We start from the raw sequence: 19,126 nt of genomic DNA, 5'->3' as shown, positions 1-19,126 counted from the left end.
TGGGAACGTTGTGAGGCAGGGATGACAGGGGATGACTTCAGCAACCCCTGTGCGCTCTCTTGGCGATCATTCCGGCTTTCCAGCCGTCCCGAGGCAGATTCCGCCCGGAGGTTCTCGTGAGACTGCACTCTTACAGCGGAACTGTGAAGATTGCATCATCCCATAGAAAATAAACCCAACGGCAATGAAACGTCCCGCGCATAGTCTTTTAAGCATGAACTGACACATAAAGAGAAGAAAAAAATACACAAAAACTACATTAAGCAATCATTTTGCCATTAAAAACAAGCCTGCATCCCCTTTCCAGAAAAGAAGAACCCTTCCCCTCAGGATATCGAATGATTTATTTTTATTGGCGGATTATCGAAAATTGAATCGAATTAAATCTTAGAATAATATTTGCAGTAATAAATAATGTCAATAACTGCACCAGAAATATGAGCATTTATTCCAGAGTGGTGGAGATGATCATTTTAGAGTAGGTATTTGTCTATATAAATTTTTTAACATTTGACCGACCGCAGCAGGGTCGGAGAGACAACACGCAGCTTACAGCCTCGCTCCACGCAGGGGTGACCCGGCCCTCTGTCTGTGTAATCTCACCCTATAAATCTGCCAGAAGGGTGTCTATAATCAACACTTAACCCCCTCGAGAGGCCTTTTCACGGGGAGTATCCCTACGCTCCTCGGATGGAGCCGCAACAATGACCGCCCCACCCTCGCGATTAGTCCACGGGGGGGGTCTGTCTGTTGCCATGGCGCCCGCAAGCACCGCCATCTCCCGCCGTCTCACCGCCGGCGTCAGGATATAATAAATATGCCAACAATGTCCAAGAGCTCGCCACATTGGATAGTTAACTTTTGGTCACTTTTGCTCTGTTGTTTGTTTGTTTCTTTGTTGGCCCTGGTCCTTATCTTTGTTGTACAGGTAGCAGTTGAAATTGTACTTCCCTCTAGGGTCTTTCAGCGCACTTATCCCTGGTTATGGGTATGCACTTTGTTGTACGTCGCTCTGGATAAGAGCGTCTGCCAAACGCCAATAATGTAATGTAATGTAATCATGTGACAGCCTGAGACTGAAGAACCGTACACTTAAAAATGTAGAACACTCTCAGAATTAAAAGGTACGAAAGGTGCCTAAGAAGGTACAAATGCTTGTTGGCACCAAAAAAAAAAAAAGTAGCCAGCAATATATGATTAATTTGTCTTGTAACAGCCTGAAGTCAAAGATCCTGACACTGAAAATGCAGAAAAATCTCAGAAATAAAGTACCCAAAAAATGCTGTCAATGAGGCGGTACCTAAACAAAATTAAGTAAGGGGTATATAAAATTGTCCCCCTAGCCAGCAATATATGATTAATTTGCTTGGAAAACATACTCACATTTGTACCCAAAGAGAACATTACTGTACTTTCGGGGTACATTTTGGAAATTCGATCCTTGACGAACAGAAAAGCACCTCCACAGTCACTTTGTTTCCGAGCGTGTACTTGATCGTTATCTTCATATGGTATCTCAAATGTAGGCTAAATATCCCCAAAACAAATTATAAATATTAATAACAACAATAAATTACACTGACAGTTGCTCCAAAACGCCCACAGGTGGAGATAACAGCCCTGCTGTGGGACGGGGTTCTATTCAGAGAGGACAGCCCAAAATTTGGGAATTGCTCGGGCCTTGGATACCGTTTCCATGACACCCCAGTGCATCGTGCGTTTACCTCAAATCTAATCACAGACAGACGGCTGCACGACCAACTGGCAACGCGCACTTTTTCCGCTTCAAGCCGCAGATATCGCATTGGACGACTTTCACACGAAGTCCACTTTTCCAGGGAATTCCCTGCCCTTGCGGTTCGATGACACCGATGACAGAGGAGCAGAAGGACTTTGTCTCTCCGGCCCTGCGAAGCCGAGAACGCGTAATCGAAAGCGAACCGCCGGGTACGGCACCTAGCTCGTTGTGTTTCCAATTAAAAAACCGTGACATGCCGACTCTCCCCCCTGCAGGGTTGCCAGGTCTGACTCAGCCATCTCGTCTGCTGACTGGGCGTCTCTGGAGGGAACGGCCTGCGGGGCTTCCACCGCCGTCCCTGGCAACCCCAAAACTAACCCCTCGGCCGCGGGTCACGGGGGCTCTCTCCCGGGGCCTCCCCGGAGGAAACGCTGACAGCTTTCTGGCCACGTCCTCCTGCCAGCGTTCGTTTCGCGCTCACGCGAAGCGTCGGTGACGACATCGCAGCGTTTTTTTTTTAAACAATCCGTACAGTAGAGCTGAACTGGCCCCCGGCCGGCTGCCAGGACTCGAGCAGAACCGTTTTCACAAGTGGAAACAATCAGCTGGTTCGCCGGCCAGCCAATCGGAGCTGGACAGGAAGGAGTGTGGGGGCTGCCACGGGGAAGCCGTGCACGCAGCCATCCCGCTGCCATCACTGAACGACGTGAGGCCTCGGTAAAGGGAGCAAAATGATTTTGTTTAAATGCAGAATGCACTCTTAGAAAAAAGGGTCTTCTTCTTTGGCTTGGTTCCACAAGGGAACCCTTTTTAGTTCTTTACGGGACCCTCTGCCGTAGGTGTGAGGTGTGAAAGCTCTTAAATAGACGACCATTTGGCCTGACAAAGAACCCTTTAACTGGATAGGGTTCTTCTGTGGAATCCTATTGGAACCATTTTTTCTTAAGAGTGTACATCCGCTGAAGAGTATATCGGTAACATTACACTGCCCTTCCTGTCCCAAGATAAGAGAGGGATGCAGGATGAAAAAAAAAAGGACTCAAAGTGGTCCTTATGGTGACCTTTGCGGAAATGAACCGTAAATGAAGATTTACTACATTTACGCAGTTTACTGACAGCGTGCTCCATTAGGTAAGCTTGGTCAAGTGCAACAGAATAGAAGATAATGTTGTGACTGAAAGCAGCTATGGTTTACATACAATGAACAAGCCTGTTTACCGTACATTCATAAGGAGCTACAGAAACAGTAAGGCTAACTTCAACCAACAAAATAGCAGTGCAACCAAGGACAATGACATTTGGATAATTTATGGCTTTATATTGCAAGTTTCTGCTGAACAGGTACATCAAATTCAAACAGTGTCTTAAAAAAGACAGTCTTGACCTGTTTGCACTTGAGCACTGCAGAATCAGGAAAAAACTCCAAAAGGCGATTTTAAGCCAATAAAATAACTTAATTTTCCTAATAGCCCCATTATCTCACCATGACAAAAATAAACAATACACTGAACAGATCACTTTAAAACGAGTGTGGCAGAAAAATTGCTCGCTGCTTCTAGAGATCGCACAACAATCGCCCTGCTTTACTGCCTTCGGGGAAATCTCATGGAAATGGAAAAATGTCAAACTGTTGCATTTTCAATTCTGAACAGTTGCCACGGCACAGGCTAGCCAACATTGGATGAGATTGTGTGATGTGGAAAGTTCTGGAAAGCCTTTCCTAAAAATGGGGGTGATTTCCTTGGCGAATGTGCCAGGAATGAGATTGTTTAGAAACATGCTGGAGGCACAGCAGGCGTCCACTGGAAGCCCCAGCAAAGCCCCAAATTAAACACGCTGTACACTGGCAGGGCATTGCGTATGAAGGGCTTAAAAAAACCTAAAGGTACTAATAAGTGTTTATAAGCTCCGAGTTCCCGCATGACCACATTTTTAGTAACCTTGACGCTTACATATTCCCACTTCTGAAAAATGTCCACCATTTGCCAAGGGGTAGCAACTTCCCAAGCAAGCATGTTTGTCAAATTCAAGCAAACGAAAAAGTCCAATTGAAACAGTAAAAGAGAAATCAACTGAATTTTATGTTTTACCCTCGTGATGCCAAACTTCAATCAAAACAGCCATCTGCATTCAGTATGTAGCAGGCAGATCAAGAAAGGCCAAGAACCATTATGAACTGTGACCGCAATGGCAGTCAAGTTGATTATGACAATAAACAAACAAAAACTATAAATACTTCGGAGGAAGTGGGTGAAATCTGTGTCTACGGCACCACAAAGAGGCTTTCCACCTCGGTGGAGGAAACCAGACTCAACAAGCCTTCTTCGTCTTAAAAATAAGACTTAAGATCTTTTTCTCTCAAGTGGAACATTTTAGCTTGTTTTAAGTTTACTCTTTGCTTGACAAGTGAGATTTTCCCACCCCATTGGCAGATCTTGAAACGAGTCAAACTTTCTCACCTCATTGGCAGTTTGTTTTTGTCTAATTTAGCAAAAAAAGGAATAGAAATAAGATTTTAAGTCTAAATATAAGACTAAGATACTTGTTAAGTCTGACTTATCTTTGTTGTTTTGCAGTGCGCAGTCCGCATTTGAAATGGCAGCACCCCGGTCCGTTCAGCGAAGCGTACGCAGAGCGCAGCGCTCCCGCCCCCAAAACCAACTCAGCTGCCACCCAGCTGCGTGTCCCTGTCAACCGCCCCCAAAAACCGCCCCAAAACCGCCAACGTCCGCCCGGCGGCTTCTGCTGTCACTCACACACGCTTTTGCCACGTGGAGGAAGGAGCTGCTGTGCACTTTGCATGGGGCGGGGCAGACGTGCATTACATTACAGTTACTTAGCTGACGCTTTTATCAAAAGTGACTTGCAGTTGATTAGACCGAGCAGGGGACAAGCCCCCCCCCCCCCCCCCCGGAGCAATGTGGGGGTTAAGGGCCTTGCTCAAGGGCCCAACAGCTGCTCTGATCTTATTGTGGCTACATCGGGGCTTGAACCACCAAGCTTCCAGATCCCAGCCAAGCACCTTAGCCACGAGGCTACTGACTGCCCCGCACTCCACTGGGTGGTAGGAGGTGTAGGGGCCAGGGCAGGGGTGTAGGTTGGGGGTGGAGTAGAGACATAGTGGCAGGTAGGAGGTGTAGGGGCAGGGCAGGGGAGTAGGTTGCGGTGGGGTATAGACGTAGGAGCAGGGCAGGGGTGTAGGTTGCGGTGGGGTATAGACGTAGGGGCAGGGCAGGGGTGTAGGTTGCGGTGGGGTATAGAAGTAGCCGCGCTCTCTTACCCGTCTCCTCCAGGGCGATGGTCATGGTGCTGGGCCCGTACGCGTTCCAGGCGGTGCAGTTGAACGGAGACTGGAAGTCGGCCTCCGTCACGCTGTTGATGATGAGGGTGGAGAGGACAGCCCCGCCCAGCGTGTGCACCTTGCTCTGCTCCACCGTGTACCTCTCAGGCACTGCCTCATCCTTCCAGGCCCACAACTACAGCACACACACACACACACACACACAGGGTTATTCACCTATAATACCATATACACACACACACACACACACCTACACACACACACACACACAGGGTTATCAGGGTTATACACCTACAGTACCACACACACACACACACACACACTGGGTTATACGCCTATAGTATCATATACACAACGACAGCACACACACACACACACACACAAACAATGTATAGCTAATCAATACCAATACTAAATATAAAAACCAATCACCAAACCCACACACAAGCACAAAGTTAGGTAGTATGTAGGCTTGAGTAGAGTAGTGGTAGCGGTAGTGTATAAGATGTATAGTGTATAGGATGCAGTAGGGTAGTAGTATGTAGGGGTAGTGTAGAGTGGTTGTACGAAGGTGTTACAAATGCACTTATGGTAGTGTAGTGTTCAAGCCACAGGGTGCAGGTGAGCTGTAGCGTGTATGGCATAGGATGCACTGGAGAGGTAGTGTACAGGATGCAGTAGGGTAGTAGTATGTAGGGGTAGTGCAGAGTGGTTGTGTGTAGGGCGTAAGTGCACTTGAGTAGAGTGCACTTATGGTAGTGTAGTGTATAAGCCACAGGGTGCAGGTGAGCTAGGATGTACTGGAGAGGTAGTGTACAGGATGCAGTAGGGTAGTAGTATGTAGGGGTAGTGCAGAGTGGTTGTGTGTAGGGCATAAGTGCACTTGAGTAGAGTGCACTTATGGTAGTGTAGTGTATAAGCCACAGGGTGCAGGTGAGCTAGGATGTACTGGAGAGGTAGTGTACAGGATGCAGTAGGGTAGTAGTATGTAGGGCACACTCACAATCCTGTCTGGCGGAGGCGAGCCTGCAGCGTAACATTTGACCTCCCCTGTCTCCCCCCGAACCGCATACTGCACCGAGTCTCCAGAGACAACCGGAGGGCCTGTCAGGGGAAACACACACATCATTAGAGACGTACAACACATCATTAGACCCATCGCCGATTTAGACTCTCCGCTAATAACGCACCGATTATCGTTCTTGTGTTTACTGTATACGGCCCGGCTTACTGACCGTTGACTGTCAGCGTGACGGCTTTCTCAGCGATGATGCGTGGAACCAGGGCTTTGCACATGTACTGACCGGCGTCGGACTGACTCACAGACTTCAGGTGCAGCTGGTTGGTATTGCTGAGTACCTTCCCGGGGGAGAGAAACGCAAACAGACAGTCCTCACACACAGGCATAGCTGGGCATTACTACTGAACTGAGTACCTGGGCGGGGTGAAGAGAGAGACAGAAAAGAGAAGAGAAGAGAAGAAAAAAGAAAAGAAGGATTCAGAGCTAAGGGAGGATAGATGTTAAGAGAGTGGTCGAGCAGACGGAGGAAACACAGCAAAAGAGCTCCAAGGAGTCACACATTTAGTAAAAAAAGTATTTTACATGCTTAGTGAAAGAAGTTTATGGGGAAACGGGAATATGGTCTCGTTAAACCAAGCGGAGCGTGAAAGATCAGTTTCTTCTCCCGTTCGAGGGGTGTGGAAAGATGCCTTAAATGGACTTTAGCTGAAACTCGCCATGCTAGAGAAGTACTGCCAGACACGGGCCGTGGCAGATGACCAGAATACCAACAAAAGGAGAACAAACAGAAATTACAAAGTTATATATGAATTGCAAGAATAACCATGCTTTAAGGGACATGATTCATGGAGAAATGCGTATTAGAATTTGGTTAAAATATAGCTACTCCAACCCTGACCCGGTTCTGATTCAAGGCTATGCAGCAATCTGGAGGTCTATAGGTATCATTCTACACTTTTGACCCGCCTACACATGTCTGTACTTGTAGTGTCTTTTTTTGCAGTAAGTCAGATATTCTGGTACTGGGCTGGAATCTGCCTACACTGTGGTCATTTGTCCAATACATTTCCCCATTATCTCCAATTTAGTTTACTTTAACTACTAATAGTGGATAAGGAGCTGGCTGAGGGGTTGTATGGATTACTCTTGACATATCCCAAAATGGCACAAACCGCAAACTGAAACCCTACATTCCAAAATATTGGACTGGTACAAAGGAATATTTCAAATAATGTTTCCAGGGCAGAATCAGGCCAGTATCCATTTTCAGATAGATTTTTTAAAGTGAAATAAGGTTTTAGGAGGCAGCCATCACTGTGCTATATGACAAGGAAGATGTATAACCTGACTCAGATGCCCAGCTATTATTTGAGACCGTGCACTCAGGTGTGAAAGTGTCTGTAGTGCACTACTTCCAAATAGTAGCGTGGAAAACCCGAGGCAAATTTGGCAAGAGATGTTTCTCTTTATTAAAAAAAAAAAAAGTTTTTCCAAATTTAGATTCCAGACTCCCCGACTGAAAGAGAGAGAGACAGAGAGAGAGAATAACAGAAAGAGAGAATAACAGAAAGAGAGAGACAGAGAGAGAGAATAACAGAAAGAGAGACAGAGAGAATAACAGAAAGAGAGAGACAGAGAGAGAGAATAACAGAAAGAGAGACAGAAAGAGAGAGAGAATAACAGAAAGAGAGACAGAAAGAGAGAGAATAACAGAAAGAGAGAGAGAAAATAACAGAACGAGAGAGAGAATAACAGAAAGAGAGAGACAGAGAGAGAGAATAACAGAAAGAGAGACAGAAAGAGAGAGAGAATAACAGAAAGAGAGACAGAAAGAGAGAGAATAACAGAAAGAGAGAGACAGAGAGAATAACAGAAAGAGAGAGAGGTATAAGTGTAACAGATTAATAGAAGCCGTGCAGGGCTTGAGCATGGTGCTTACGGTGCTGTTGCCCTTCTTGGTCCAGCTGACGGCGCGGGGTTGGTAGCCGACCCATTTACAGTTGAAGGTGACATCCAAACCGACATCTACGTCCAGGGAGCGGGGCTCCACCACAAGTCCTGGAACGACTGCAGAGGAGGTCAGAAATAAACGGTAAATGGTTGGCACGGTCGCCTTTTTTCGAAGCGCTGTACAATTGACGCTTCTCATTCACCCATTCATACACCAAAGGCGATTGGCCGCCATGCGATGCACCAACCAGCTTGCCAGGAGCAATTTCGGGGGGTGGTTAGGTGTTTTGCTGAAGGACACTTCGACACACCCAGGGTGGAACTGAACCGGCAACCTTCCGGTTGAGCAGTTCATACCCGTCTAGAGAAGCTTATGACCACCTTGGCCCTGCTGGTTGATGAGCTCAAACCCAGCTTGACCAGCTCAATTTTCGAGCTGGTCACGCGGGCACAGCCGGGTCTTTCAGCAGGGTCAACACAGGCCGCGTAGCATAGCCGGCCAATGTCTGTGTGCCTGCGGCCCAAGCGGGGAACGTACAGGAGACCCATTAGGGCAGAGCAGAGTCTGGGCGGCCCTGTGTTTGGATCCTGCGGTTAGATCACAGAGACGAGGAATGCGCCGACTCACTTCCGGCGGTCCGCGATGTGCGACCCATGTGAACGGCGAACAGCTGCGACAAAGGCTTTTCTTCTCAAAAAAAAAAAAAATAAAAAAAAAAAAGGAACCAAAACTTCCCCTTGCAGGCCCCGCCACGAGGTAGGCAAAATCAACACTGCGAACTTCAAAAGGCATGACACATTTTTTTAAGCCCCGGGCTCTTAGAGGAGCATGTTATGTGATGCTGTCGACAAAGCGCCCTCCCCCCCATCCCCCCCCCCGCCCCCCTATCATTAGGTCTTCCATTATTTTGTCATCGCAAGTTCCTCTCCTGTACGAAACTACTCATTACTGTCCACCCCCATCAGTGCACCTCAAACAAAAGTCCAATTGGGGAAACCCCCACAAAAACCTGCGTAGCCTTTTATATTCTTGTGTGTCTTGCGTTCGAGACGCATACCAGGCACCTCCTAAAAGCAGACACCTGCATTTTTTTTTTTTAAGCATCATTCCATTCTGACACCGAGTTTCCATCCACGAATAAAACACTGTTTTTCAACCGCCCGCCCGCTGTCGCCGATGACAGGAAGGTCGTCACGCCCACGGAGGTCATGAAAATATTTTGAGACATTTGTATTTATGGATTTGGTTCTTTTAGCAACCTTGACTTCGGGCATTGACCTAATATGTACTGTATTTTCTTTTAAATTCCCCCGGGATCAGCATCACAACGGGAATCCTGGAGACAGTTGACCTGCTCGTCCTTTTTAAACTCAGCCTCGATTAGGGAAATAACATCAAAGCCTACGTCAGCTTTGAAGGCCTCTTTGAAAGGCCCAGGCTTCGATACGAATAAGAACAATCAATAAAGCGAAGTGGGAGCGATAATCAAGGTTTGAGAGACCACCTCGTGAACATCCCCCGTGTGCGCGTCGAACGGTTGGTCAACTTTTCATCTACGTGTTTCTACGTGCGTCGCAACAGAGATGTACACAGAAAATGTACACAGTGTCAGATGTTGAGCTTGTGGTTCTAGCAGCTGGATTTTTGTCATCTGGGCCAGGAAACATTGAAGCCCCTTTCCTGTTTTCATTATCCTGATTATTGTTTCATGGTGTTGGAGTGACCTTTTCCGTGCTGCGGACTGCCTGAGAAAATATTCGCCTCTGCAATACTTTCTGATGGGGGCTGTTTACCCTAGTTTTGATATCACCCATTGACATCGTATGCGGGGAAACCCTTTTCATGCACTCTTCTGTTTTGTCAGCACGTATTGTTTAAAAGACCCCTGATGTCATGGCTCTTTATGCCACGACTGTTGACTTTACCTCCAAACATACAGTAGATGTGTCAACCCAGACATGACCCATTTGTAATAGAAAAACAGAGCAGTGGAATTTTTGGCTGGGCTCTCCCAGAACATGGAACAAGGCAAACAATATTTGGCTGCCATTTTGAAATGTAATGCCGAGGTGCCTAATTGGGGTACGTGCTTTTACAAATCTGGACAGTTTTACACAGAGCATACGATGAGGACATAAGTGGTATACAGCTTATCTTATCTTAACACTTGAGGCAGGCCCTGTGGAAAAAAACAGCAGGCAGCTGGTTGACCAGTTCAGACCAGCACCATACATAACACGGTTTGACCAGCTCAAGCTATGCTTTGAAACAAATGGTAGCTGGCAAATTCAAGCTGGTCACAGCGGGATCATACTCCAGGAGATATAACTGATAGCGTAGCCTGGTTGGGGCTGTATACAAAAACCCAGACATTGAGGCCAGTGATTATGCTCTCAGTGTGGGCTATGCCAAAGCCAGTTCCCTGCTTGACCATGCTGAAGTCAGCGCATACCCAGCTTGACATGGTTTGACCAGCTCAAGCTATGTTTTGAAACTGCCGGGTTGACCAGCTACCAGCTCAGACGCGACCGGCACTAGCTGGCTGACCAGCTCATACCCAGTTAGACCAGTTTATGACCAGCTTATGATCAGCTTATGACCATCTTATGGCCAGTTTATGACCAGTTTATGACCAGTTTATGACCAGCTTATGATCAGCTTATGACCATCTTATGACCAGTTTATGACCAGCTGGCGAAGCTGGCATAGCAGGAGTTTAAAGCAGGGGGGCTTCAGCAGTGCCCAGGAGAAACCAGAGACCATCCTGCGGTTGAACGGTTCTTTATATACAAATCATGCCGGAACAAGAGACACCTCCCTTAATGGACTTGCCTCCCCTCTATGTAATATTTTCCAGCGTTTGAAATGAAACTGGCGTCGTTTCTGAAGTCGAGTATTTTGGCTCTGCCCGGTGCCAGCTTTTCGGTGCGGCGCAGATGGGCACAAAGTCTGACACGAGTCTCCAAACGTGGAGGCTCTTACGTAAGACCCGCGTCATCCTGTTTCCAGATTCATCCCTCGCTCGCTCGCACAGACGCTAGTGATGGAGCACAAAATGGCCAAAGTTAAATTGCGCCTTTTTTTCCCCCCCTTCGCATTTATGTTTGGGAAACCGAAAGATGCCGACAGCCCATTGGGGTCGAGAAGAATTTCTGTGACTTAAATCTACCGATATCAAGGGGACCTACATTACAGCACACTACATTGTATGTAGCAGACGCTTTTATTCAAAGCGACGTACAGAAAAGTGCACACCAGGGTCATGGAACCAACTACAGAACGGGTCGGATAAGGTACAATTCACACGGGATCGGCTGGACAGCCGTGAACATGAGTCCAGTGCACATGATAAATAGGCCAAGTCTGTAAGTAATAAGGTCAGGAACTACAGTACCGAGGCAAATACAAATCCTGCAGTTCTTGATTAAAGTACAAAACATAACAAGGGGCTTGAGATTTTTGACAAGTGGAATAACAAGTGAGAATAGCCTGGGGCACACCTGCAGTGGAGTCATGGTACAGTACAGTCTGAAGAGGTCAGTCCTACAGTACCAGTCAAAAGTTTGGACACCCATTGCCTTTTTCTGCTCTTTCCTATTAATGTGAATCAAAGTACAGTGGTCAAAGTACAGATTCTCAGCTTTTATTAAAGGATATTTTTGGTTTCACCATGTAGTAATTAAGAACCGAACATACAGTACCAGTCAAAAGTTTGGAAACAGCTTGCCCTTTTCTGGCTTTTTTGACGGATGTTTTATTTATTTTATTTATGAATCAAACAATTCATATGTGGTGAAAGTGCAGATTCTCAGCTTTTATTAAGTCATGTTTTTATACATTTTGATTTCACCATGTAATAATTACAGTACTTTTTATACATAGCCCTGCATCGCAATGTTTGAGACAAATTAACATAATGTCAAATTAAATAGTCATGTTTCGTATTTGGTTGCATATTATTTGCATACCATGATGTCTATCACCTATGAATGTCATCAGAGTCTGGACATCATATTTTCAGGTTGTTGCACAGGTGAGGGGGGGGGGGGCTACATATAAAGAGTGCTGTAATTATTACATGGTGAAATCTAAATGTATAAAAACATGACTTCATAAAAGCTGAGAATCTGCACTTTCACCACACATGAATTGTTTGATTACAATGAATAAAATAAATAAAACATTCATCAAAAAAGCCAGAAAAAAAGGGCAAACTGTGTCCAAACCTTCGACCGGTACTGTATGACTCCCAGACCGGCGTGGTTAAGATCGCCAGGCCAGAAGACGAGAGGAGATGACGAGAGACACGAACATCAAGACGAGGACCGTAAAGTCGCCGCCGTACAGAGATCAAGCCCAGAGGCTTCTGGGATAAAGCCTCCTGCTCTCAGAACACCCCCTGAAGGTACTCGGGCGGGCCTGCAGCGTAGTGGTTAAGGTAAATGACTGGGACACACAAGGTCGGTGGTTCTAATCCCGGTGTAGCCACAATAAGATCCGCACAGCCGTTGGGCCCTTGAGCAAGGCCCTTAACCCTGAATTGCTCCAGGGGAGGATTGTCTACCCTGCTTAGTCTAATCAACTGTACGTCGCTCTGGATAAGAGCGTCTGCCAAATGCCAATAATGTGATGTAATGTAATGTACTCATGAGAGACTGCAGTGCAGGGACTCCCATCGGGGTCAAAGATACTCCTTTCGCCCATTCAATACACAGTGAGGTCTGGACAGTGTTGCCATTTCTGTTCTTTCAGGCTCTGCGCTCCAGGACATTGGATTTGAAATGAAACAGTGAAAACGAGGTTAAAGTGCAGACTGTCACCTTTAGTTTGACGGCATTTACATCCATATTGGGCGATCCGTGTAATCTGTTCAAAATAACAGAAACTGTATCACTGTACATGGCTGGACGCCCCTATTTGCAGCCACTGCATAACAGACATTTAGCTTTCTGACACTTCTATCCAAAGTCACTTACAGTTGAATAGACTAAGCAGAATGTGGGGTTAAGGGCCTTTCTCAAGGGCCCAACAGTTGTGCGGATCTTATTGTGGCTACACCGGGGCTCAAACCACCAACCGTCCAAGTCACACTCAAGCACCTCAGCCACTAGGCTACATGCTGCTGCACGAGAGGGAAAGTAACCCCAAAACACATCGCAGCCCAAGCTGCTCAGTGAAAACGCCGACCGGGACACAGATGAGCTTTCTCTTGAGCAGGTGATGAAAAATAAAACACAGCAGTGTCCAAATAATATCAAAAATGAACTGAAATCTGTTCATTGCGCTTTACTGTATTTCAAACCAACTGGGTGGTCTTTCGCGTCAGCGGCAGTGAAACCGGACCTACAACCGGGTCGCACATTCCCGCAGAACCTGAGGCAATGCGGCTGTTCCCTACTGTAAATTCAGGCCCTACAGGGCCCTTTACTGCAGCGTTACTGCGTTACGTCAAAAGCAAGCCATGCAAATCTTCCTATAGGTGAAATCTGCTAAACAGTTCTGCAGTGAAATCTAAATCATGCCCAGGGAGCCACAGAGGTTTCTGGCAAAACCTGTCTGTTCGCAGCGGATCAGCCAGGGGGAACGATATTAGGTCTAACTGTAAAGTGCGCTGCTTTAGCCATTAACCGATTTTTTGCAACGGTAGTGTTATGTCAGGTTTAATTTCCCCCTGAAGACTCGGTCTGCAGCCACAGACCGAACGCCACCGTCACAGACCCGGCACGCTGATGTCAACACAATCTGCAGCTCTTCAGGTTTTGGTTCAGACCCCGGTCATTTGAGGGCAGAGGCTTCGGGTAAATATTTCAGCTTCATCATCATTTAGTCCCGTACGAACAAATAACGGCTTGTACTTATTCCGCAGCCTGTTTACACCGAAATGTAAATTGTAGTCTTTGTCGCGCCATTGCCTCTGTTTAGCCGACCCCAGAAATGCATATCATGGTTAAAATTGCTTTATAAATCAGTTATAATCACAAGTCTCATTTCATGTTATAACTACTTATATAAATGTTATACATTATATGTTATAACAAGCAATGGGAGAGTTCATTGTTTGGTTATGCATGAGAACTTGATATAATTTGCACCTTTTCTATCATAGCGTGAGAGCCACAGTTTTAGCTATCACTGCCATTATATCTTAGCTCTCCTCTCATTCTCCTCGCCCGTTATCAAGGCCTTCCCTCAACCACATTGATATACTGCAGTAGAATCAAACTATCAAACATCTTTCCAAGCTTGTTTGACCGAGCATTACATTACAGCTATTTACCTGACACTTTTATCCAAAGTTACTAACAGTTGACTAGACTAAGCAGGGGCCAATCCTCCGCCCAGAGCAATGTGAAGTTAAGGGCCCAACAGCTGCACTGATCTTACTGCGGCTACTCTGGGGCTTAAACCACCAACCCTTCTGGTCCCAGTCAAGCACCTTAGCCCCTAGGCCAGAGGTGTCCAATCTTATCCTAAAAGGGCCGGCGTGGGTGCAGGCTTTTGTTTTAACCCAGCAGTAACACACCTGATAATACTAATGAACTAATCGTGGTCTTTAATCGAGGTCTTTAATCAAGAATCAGACACCGGCCCTTTCTGGATAAGATTGGACACCCCTGCCCTAAGCTATAGGCTGGCCCAGTCAAGCACCTTAGCCTCTAGGCCAGTGGTCTCCAACCCTGGTCCTGGAGAGCTACTGGGTCTGCTGGTCTTCGTTCTTACCCTGCAATTAACTGTAATCAACTACTCTAATTTAATTAATTAACTCACCTCACCTGGTTACCTGGGTCTCAACAGGTGCTGATTTTAAGGTGAAAACAAAAACCAGCAGACCCAGTAGCTCTCCAGGACCAGGGTTGGAGACCCCTGCTCTAGGCTATAAGCTGGCCCAGTCAAGCACCTTAGCTGCTAGGCTATAGGCTAGCCCAGTCAAGCACCTTAGCCACTAGGCTATAGGCTGGCCCAGTGTAGCACCTTAGCCACTAGGCTATAAGCTGGCCCAGTCAAGCACCTTAGCCTCCTCACTTTCCTCTCTAGTGGCAACTACACTTTGCTCTGGTACCTGCGCTAAACAGTCCAATTCACTCCCCACCCTCAACCATTCACAAGGAATCACCATCACAACTCAACACAAGGTCATGTCCTGGTCACAGAGTTCAGCTACAGACATTTATAATGCACAGGGCAAACAGAGCAGGCTGATCTAATGACCAGGGTAATCCATACAGAATCCTTTGATTACCATAGAGGGGCTTGCCTGAGCAAGGATGGGTGGTTTCTGGGGAAACGTGTGTTTGTTTCTTGACTGTTTACAAAGTGATTAAATCTGGAAGTCTTTGTCCAACACAAGTCTATTTGGCAAACATAGCTGGTGGCCTTGTTTCAATCAGTTTGAATATCCTGAATCATCCTTGTTTAGTAGAGAAGCAGTCAATTTTATGACTCAGGATGATGTGGACCAGTAGGCTGTATCAAAGGTAGACAACCAACCGCATCAACAGCACGGCAGCATCACATTATTATTTTTCCCTGACTAAAGTTGACCATGGGGTAATTGCAAACCACCATAGTGTTTTTTGCTCAAGCAAAACCCACTAGAAACCACATTAGTTAGACTCCTCTAGATGTCTGTGGCCGTAATGCACGGTTTATGTGCATTCTTTGGGAGTGACAAAAGTGCCACTTCCCTCCCTGTTTGGTGATAGCGTAATTGCATCCTCATTAGTCGACGCCTAAAGAGACGAGAAAGCCATTCTCAATATGTCTGCACAGCCACACGGCCAATGTGCCATGTGTGATTTATAATGGCTTTATCTGGTCAGCAGCCAGTTCAATGACGGCTGCAGTTGCACCAAAAGGTAGTCGATTGCCGGGACACTAAAGCGATCAAACACATGTTTTCAACGGGAGCCTGTCATTTAAAAGGCAATTAAAATGACTGGTTATTCCTGAAAAGCGCACCAATTCCGTACAGCTGGTGCTTAAATGACGCGTGTGTCCATTCCGTCTGCTATCTGCTTCGCTAAGCAGCTTTACAGTGCTTTCCAGGTCTGGGCTAAGCGGCCAAAACGCCAGTGACACTTCATATTTCAATGCATTGGGAATTAAACTTTTCAAATAAAATATTAGCGGAATTGGTTTGCGCGAATGCACAAGCACATTTGTCCGAATAGCCTACGTAAAAACTACTTTAAGACTATTGTCAGCCGGCAGTTTGGTATTTTTATTCACGATAATAGTTTCATTTATTTTATTCCAGCAGATTAGCGCTGATGACAACTCTTCATATTAGTGATAGGTACAGGTCAAATCAACCATGTAGACAACGATCAAACAGTGCAAGTTTTAAAATAATAAACGTGACATACCTCTCTTAACCTGCGCTTCAGCGGGAAGATGGCAGTACCACAGGACGAGATGTATACCAAGGGACCACAGCGAGAGTCTGCCGGTAAAAGCGTAGCGATGATGAATGGGGCAGTAAAACTTAGTTGCGGTCCCGTTACAGGGATCTTTGGCATAAAGAAAAGTAGGGTAGTAGTACTCACCGGGAATTCATCTTCGATTATCGATGTAAATTCCTCGTAAAAGTTCTCTCGCTCATATGTGCTTACGGTGAAGGAGTTGGAGCCCACACTAACGTTACCTCTCAGTCACTCAGAATCTTCTTCTCCTTCAGTCCTCCCTCCCTCTCTCTCTCTCGCCCCCCCCCCCCCTCTCTCTCTCTCTCTCTCTCTCTTCCTCTCTCTCTTCCTCTCTCTCTCCCTCTTAGCTGCCTGCAGTTCCAAATGGAACAAAGGCAGCCTCAGTCCTTTACTGCCTCGACCGCTCCTCAATGAAACCCGACTCCCCGTATTGCCTCGGTGGACCACCGCTTCAAACTTCTTGCACTGCCCTCCCCAGCTAACTATATCGTAATCGTAACCCCCGCAAATTGTGCACCGTAGCCCCCCCTCCCATTAGATTAGTGATATCTTACTTTTCCCTTAAAAGAAAGTCTGGCCTCGAGCGCCAAAACGATCCAACCACAAAGCTGCACGGTAATTCATTGCAAGAAAAAAAGATGATTTTATTGGTTATTTCTTCACCAATTTGCACAATATCATAACAATGAAGTCATATATTGCAAATGGTTAAATGTAGGTTAGTCTGTTCACATACAGGCGAATTACTGAATCACGCATGCACGACTACCTACTGTCAGTGTCATGCAAGCTTCCATCAAATTATATCGTACCAGGTTTACCATTTGTATCTATTAATATATAGTATATTAATAGTAGCAATGTTCTTGTGCTATTTCCTATCCCTGCTCTCAGATAAACTATACATTTGAAGATTGAATAATCTTTTAGTATTCTGTCAGTGACAATTAAATGCACCTCTTCGTTACTGCCCCCATATTAGGTATTTAAAAACAGAATTCCAACTGTTACTCATGCTGACCTAATACCAAATATATCCCCAAAATGTTGCAGATGGTGAGATGATTCTGAAAGCTGTAAAATCTGGAGAATATTTATGACTGGGTTTCAGAAGTGTCGTCCTGACTACATTGGGTGCAGGATATTTCAAGACAGACCAGGGGGGGTATTTCACGAAGCTGTATTACTGAGTTAGCTTGATAACTGCACTGAGTAAAACTCAGAACAGCTCTTTTCATTTAAGTCCGTGTTCCAGATACGGGAGGGTTCCGGGGTTTTACTCGGTGCAGTTATCCAGCTAACTCCATATTCCTGCTTCTTGAAATATGCCTCAGCACTGTTGTAAAATAACAGAGGCAGGCCCACTACTTGCAGTGCCTGGAAAATGTCAGTTATCGCTTCCTGTCTCCAGTCATTTTCTTTGTGTGAGGAATTCTATTCTCACTGGCCACATTCAGCTGTGCCTGGCACCATTCAACTTGGTGATTTTACATTTTCTTCAATATTTCCGCAGGTAAATCTGGCCCCGGGGAGCAAACGGTATCCCTTACATGGCAGTTGCAGCACAGAATTGTTTATGAATTTCAGGGGGGTAAGGGTTCAGGAATTTGTCTTGAAAATGTAATTGATAAACAAACAGAACCAGATAACACGATACTACTACAAATTTAGGTAAGACTTTATTTGAAGGCTCCTACATAAGAGCTATATAACTCCTTCATAAGCACTACATAGCGCATACATAAGCATAAGTGTTCATAAGCACTTATAAATAGGCACCATAAATAGGCATATGGTGTGTTATGTTAACATTGATGCAGCTAGTTACAGTGACTTACAAGTGTTGTTTGCCAATAAAATTGATTGAAATATTGCTGCATTCCCAACCAACGGATGGGCTTGCTATTAGGTCATTAATTGGGTATATGAATACTTCAATAAACATTCCTACTAGAGTGAGTATTCACATTGCCCCTTTTCAAATAAACAACACCATATGCCCTTTCTCTGTTTACCATCTTCAAACCAAAAACACACCCATATTAAATGGAATTCACTGAGTACAACTGTTAAGAATCTCCTTCTGGTCTTTATAAAGCTGAATAAACGTGTGTGTCTTATACATAGCACTTTCTATGGGTTTGTTTCATTACATTCATACACTTGTGGCAACTCTTCTTATCGGTGAAATATTTATGCCTACACTGAAGAACTGCAGTTTAATATTCTGTACCTTTTCAATTGCTTTAGCATACTTTTCTTCAAAGAAATGGAAGGAAACAAAATCCTAAGAAAACTGCCTGATTCCAAATTTAATAAATAAAACGGCTACTTCCATAACCTTTGGTTTGCCAATTTTAAGATTGGATGTGATGAAGCCAAACCAAAATACACTCACTGCTCTCCAAAAACGACTACAATGTATTTATCAGTGCTGCCTCCACACCAGAACAGTCCTCTCATTTTGGGGGTGGGTCTATCCCAACAGCAGGATTCCTTTTGACCCTGGTTGCAACACAGTAGCTAGAAATTAACAAAGTTTTGTGAAAAAAACCTTGCACAAGCCTTCATAATCAGGCTAAAGGGAAAAAGTTAGGTGCTGAAGGCAGGGATGAGGACATCAATGACTAAATGGTTGGCATTATATATAGCGCCTTTATCCAAAGCGCTGTACAATTCATGCTTCTCATTC

General features: G+C 45.5%; 1 protein-coding gene across 3 annotated transcripts in view; it reads right to left on the bottom strand.

Annotated features, from left to right (window-relative positions):
- The window catches only part of LOC133126482 (collagen alpha-1(XV) chain-like), a 97,190-nt gene extending 80,513 nt beyond the window's left edge, over nt 1–16,677 (bottom strand). For all 3 annotated transcript variants that reach the window (XM_061238752.1, XM_061238755.1, XM_061238753.1), the window contains exons 1-6: nt 16,558–16,677; nt 16,378–16,454; nt 8,000–8,127; nt 6,275–6,398; nt 6,043–6,143; nt 5,019–5,214 (exon numbers count right to left, since the gene is read on the bottom strand). In XM_061238752.1, the coding sequence (XP_061094736.1) occupies nt 5,019–5,214; nt 6,043–6,143; nt 6,275–6,398; nt 8,000–8,127; nt 16,378–16,454; nt 16,558–16,568 (637 nt within the window). In that variant the 5' untranslated portion in view covers nt 16,569–16,677. The remainder of the gene's footprint in view (nt 1–5,018; nt 5,215–6,042; nt 6,144–6,274; nt 6,399–7,999; nt 8,128–16,377; nt 16,455–16,557) is intronic.
- Between the last annotated feature and the right edge of the window lie 2,449 nt (nt 16,678–19,126).

Source organism: Conger conger, chromosome 4 (assembly GCF_963514075.1).
Source record: "Conger conger chromosome 4, fConCon1.1, whole genome shotgun sequence".
NCBI lineage: Eukaryota > Metazoa > Chordata > Actinopteri > Anguilliformes > Congridae > Conger > Conger conger.
This window is presented reverse-complemented; position numbering and strand designations above follow the sequence as displayed.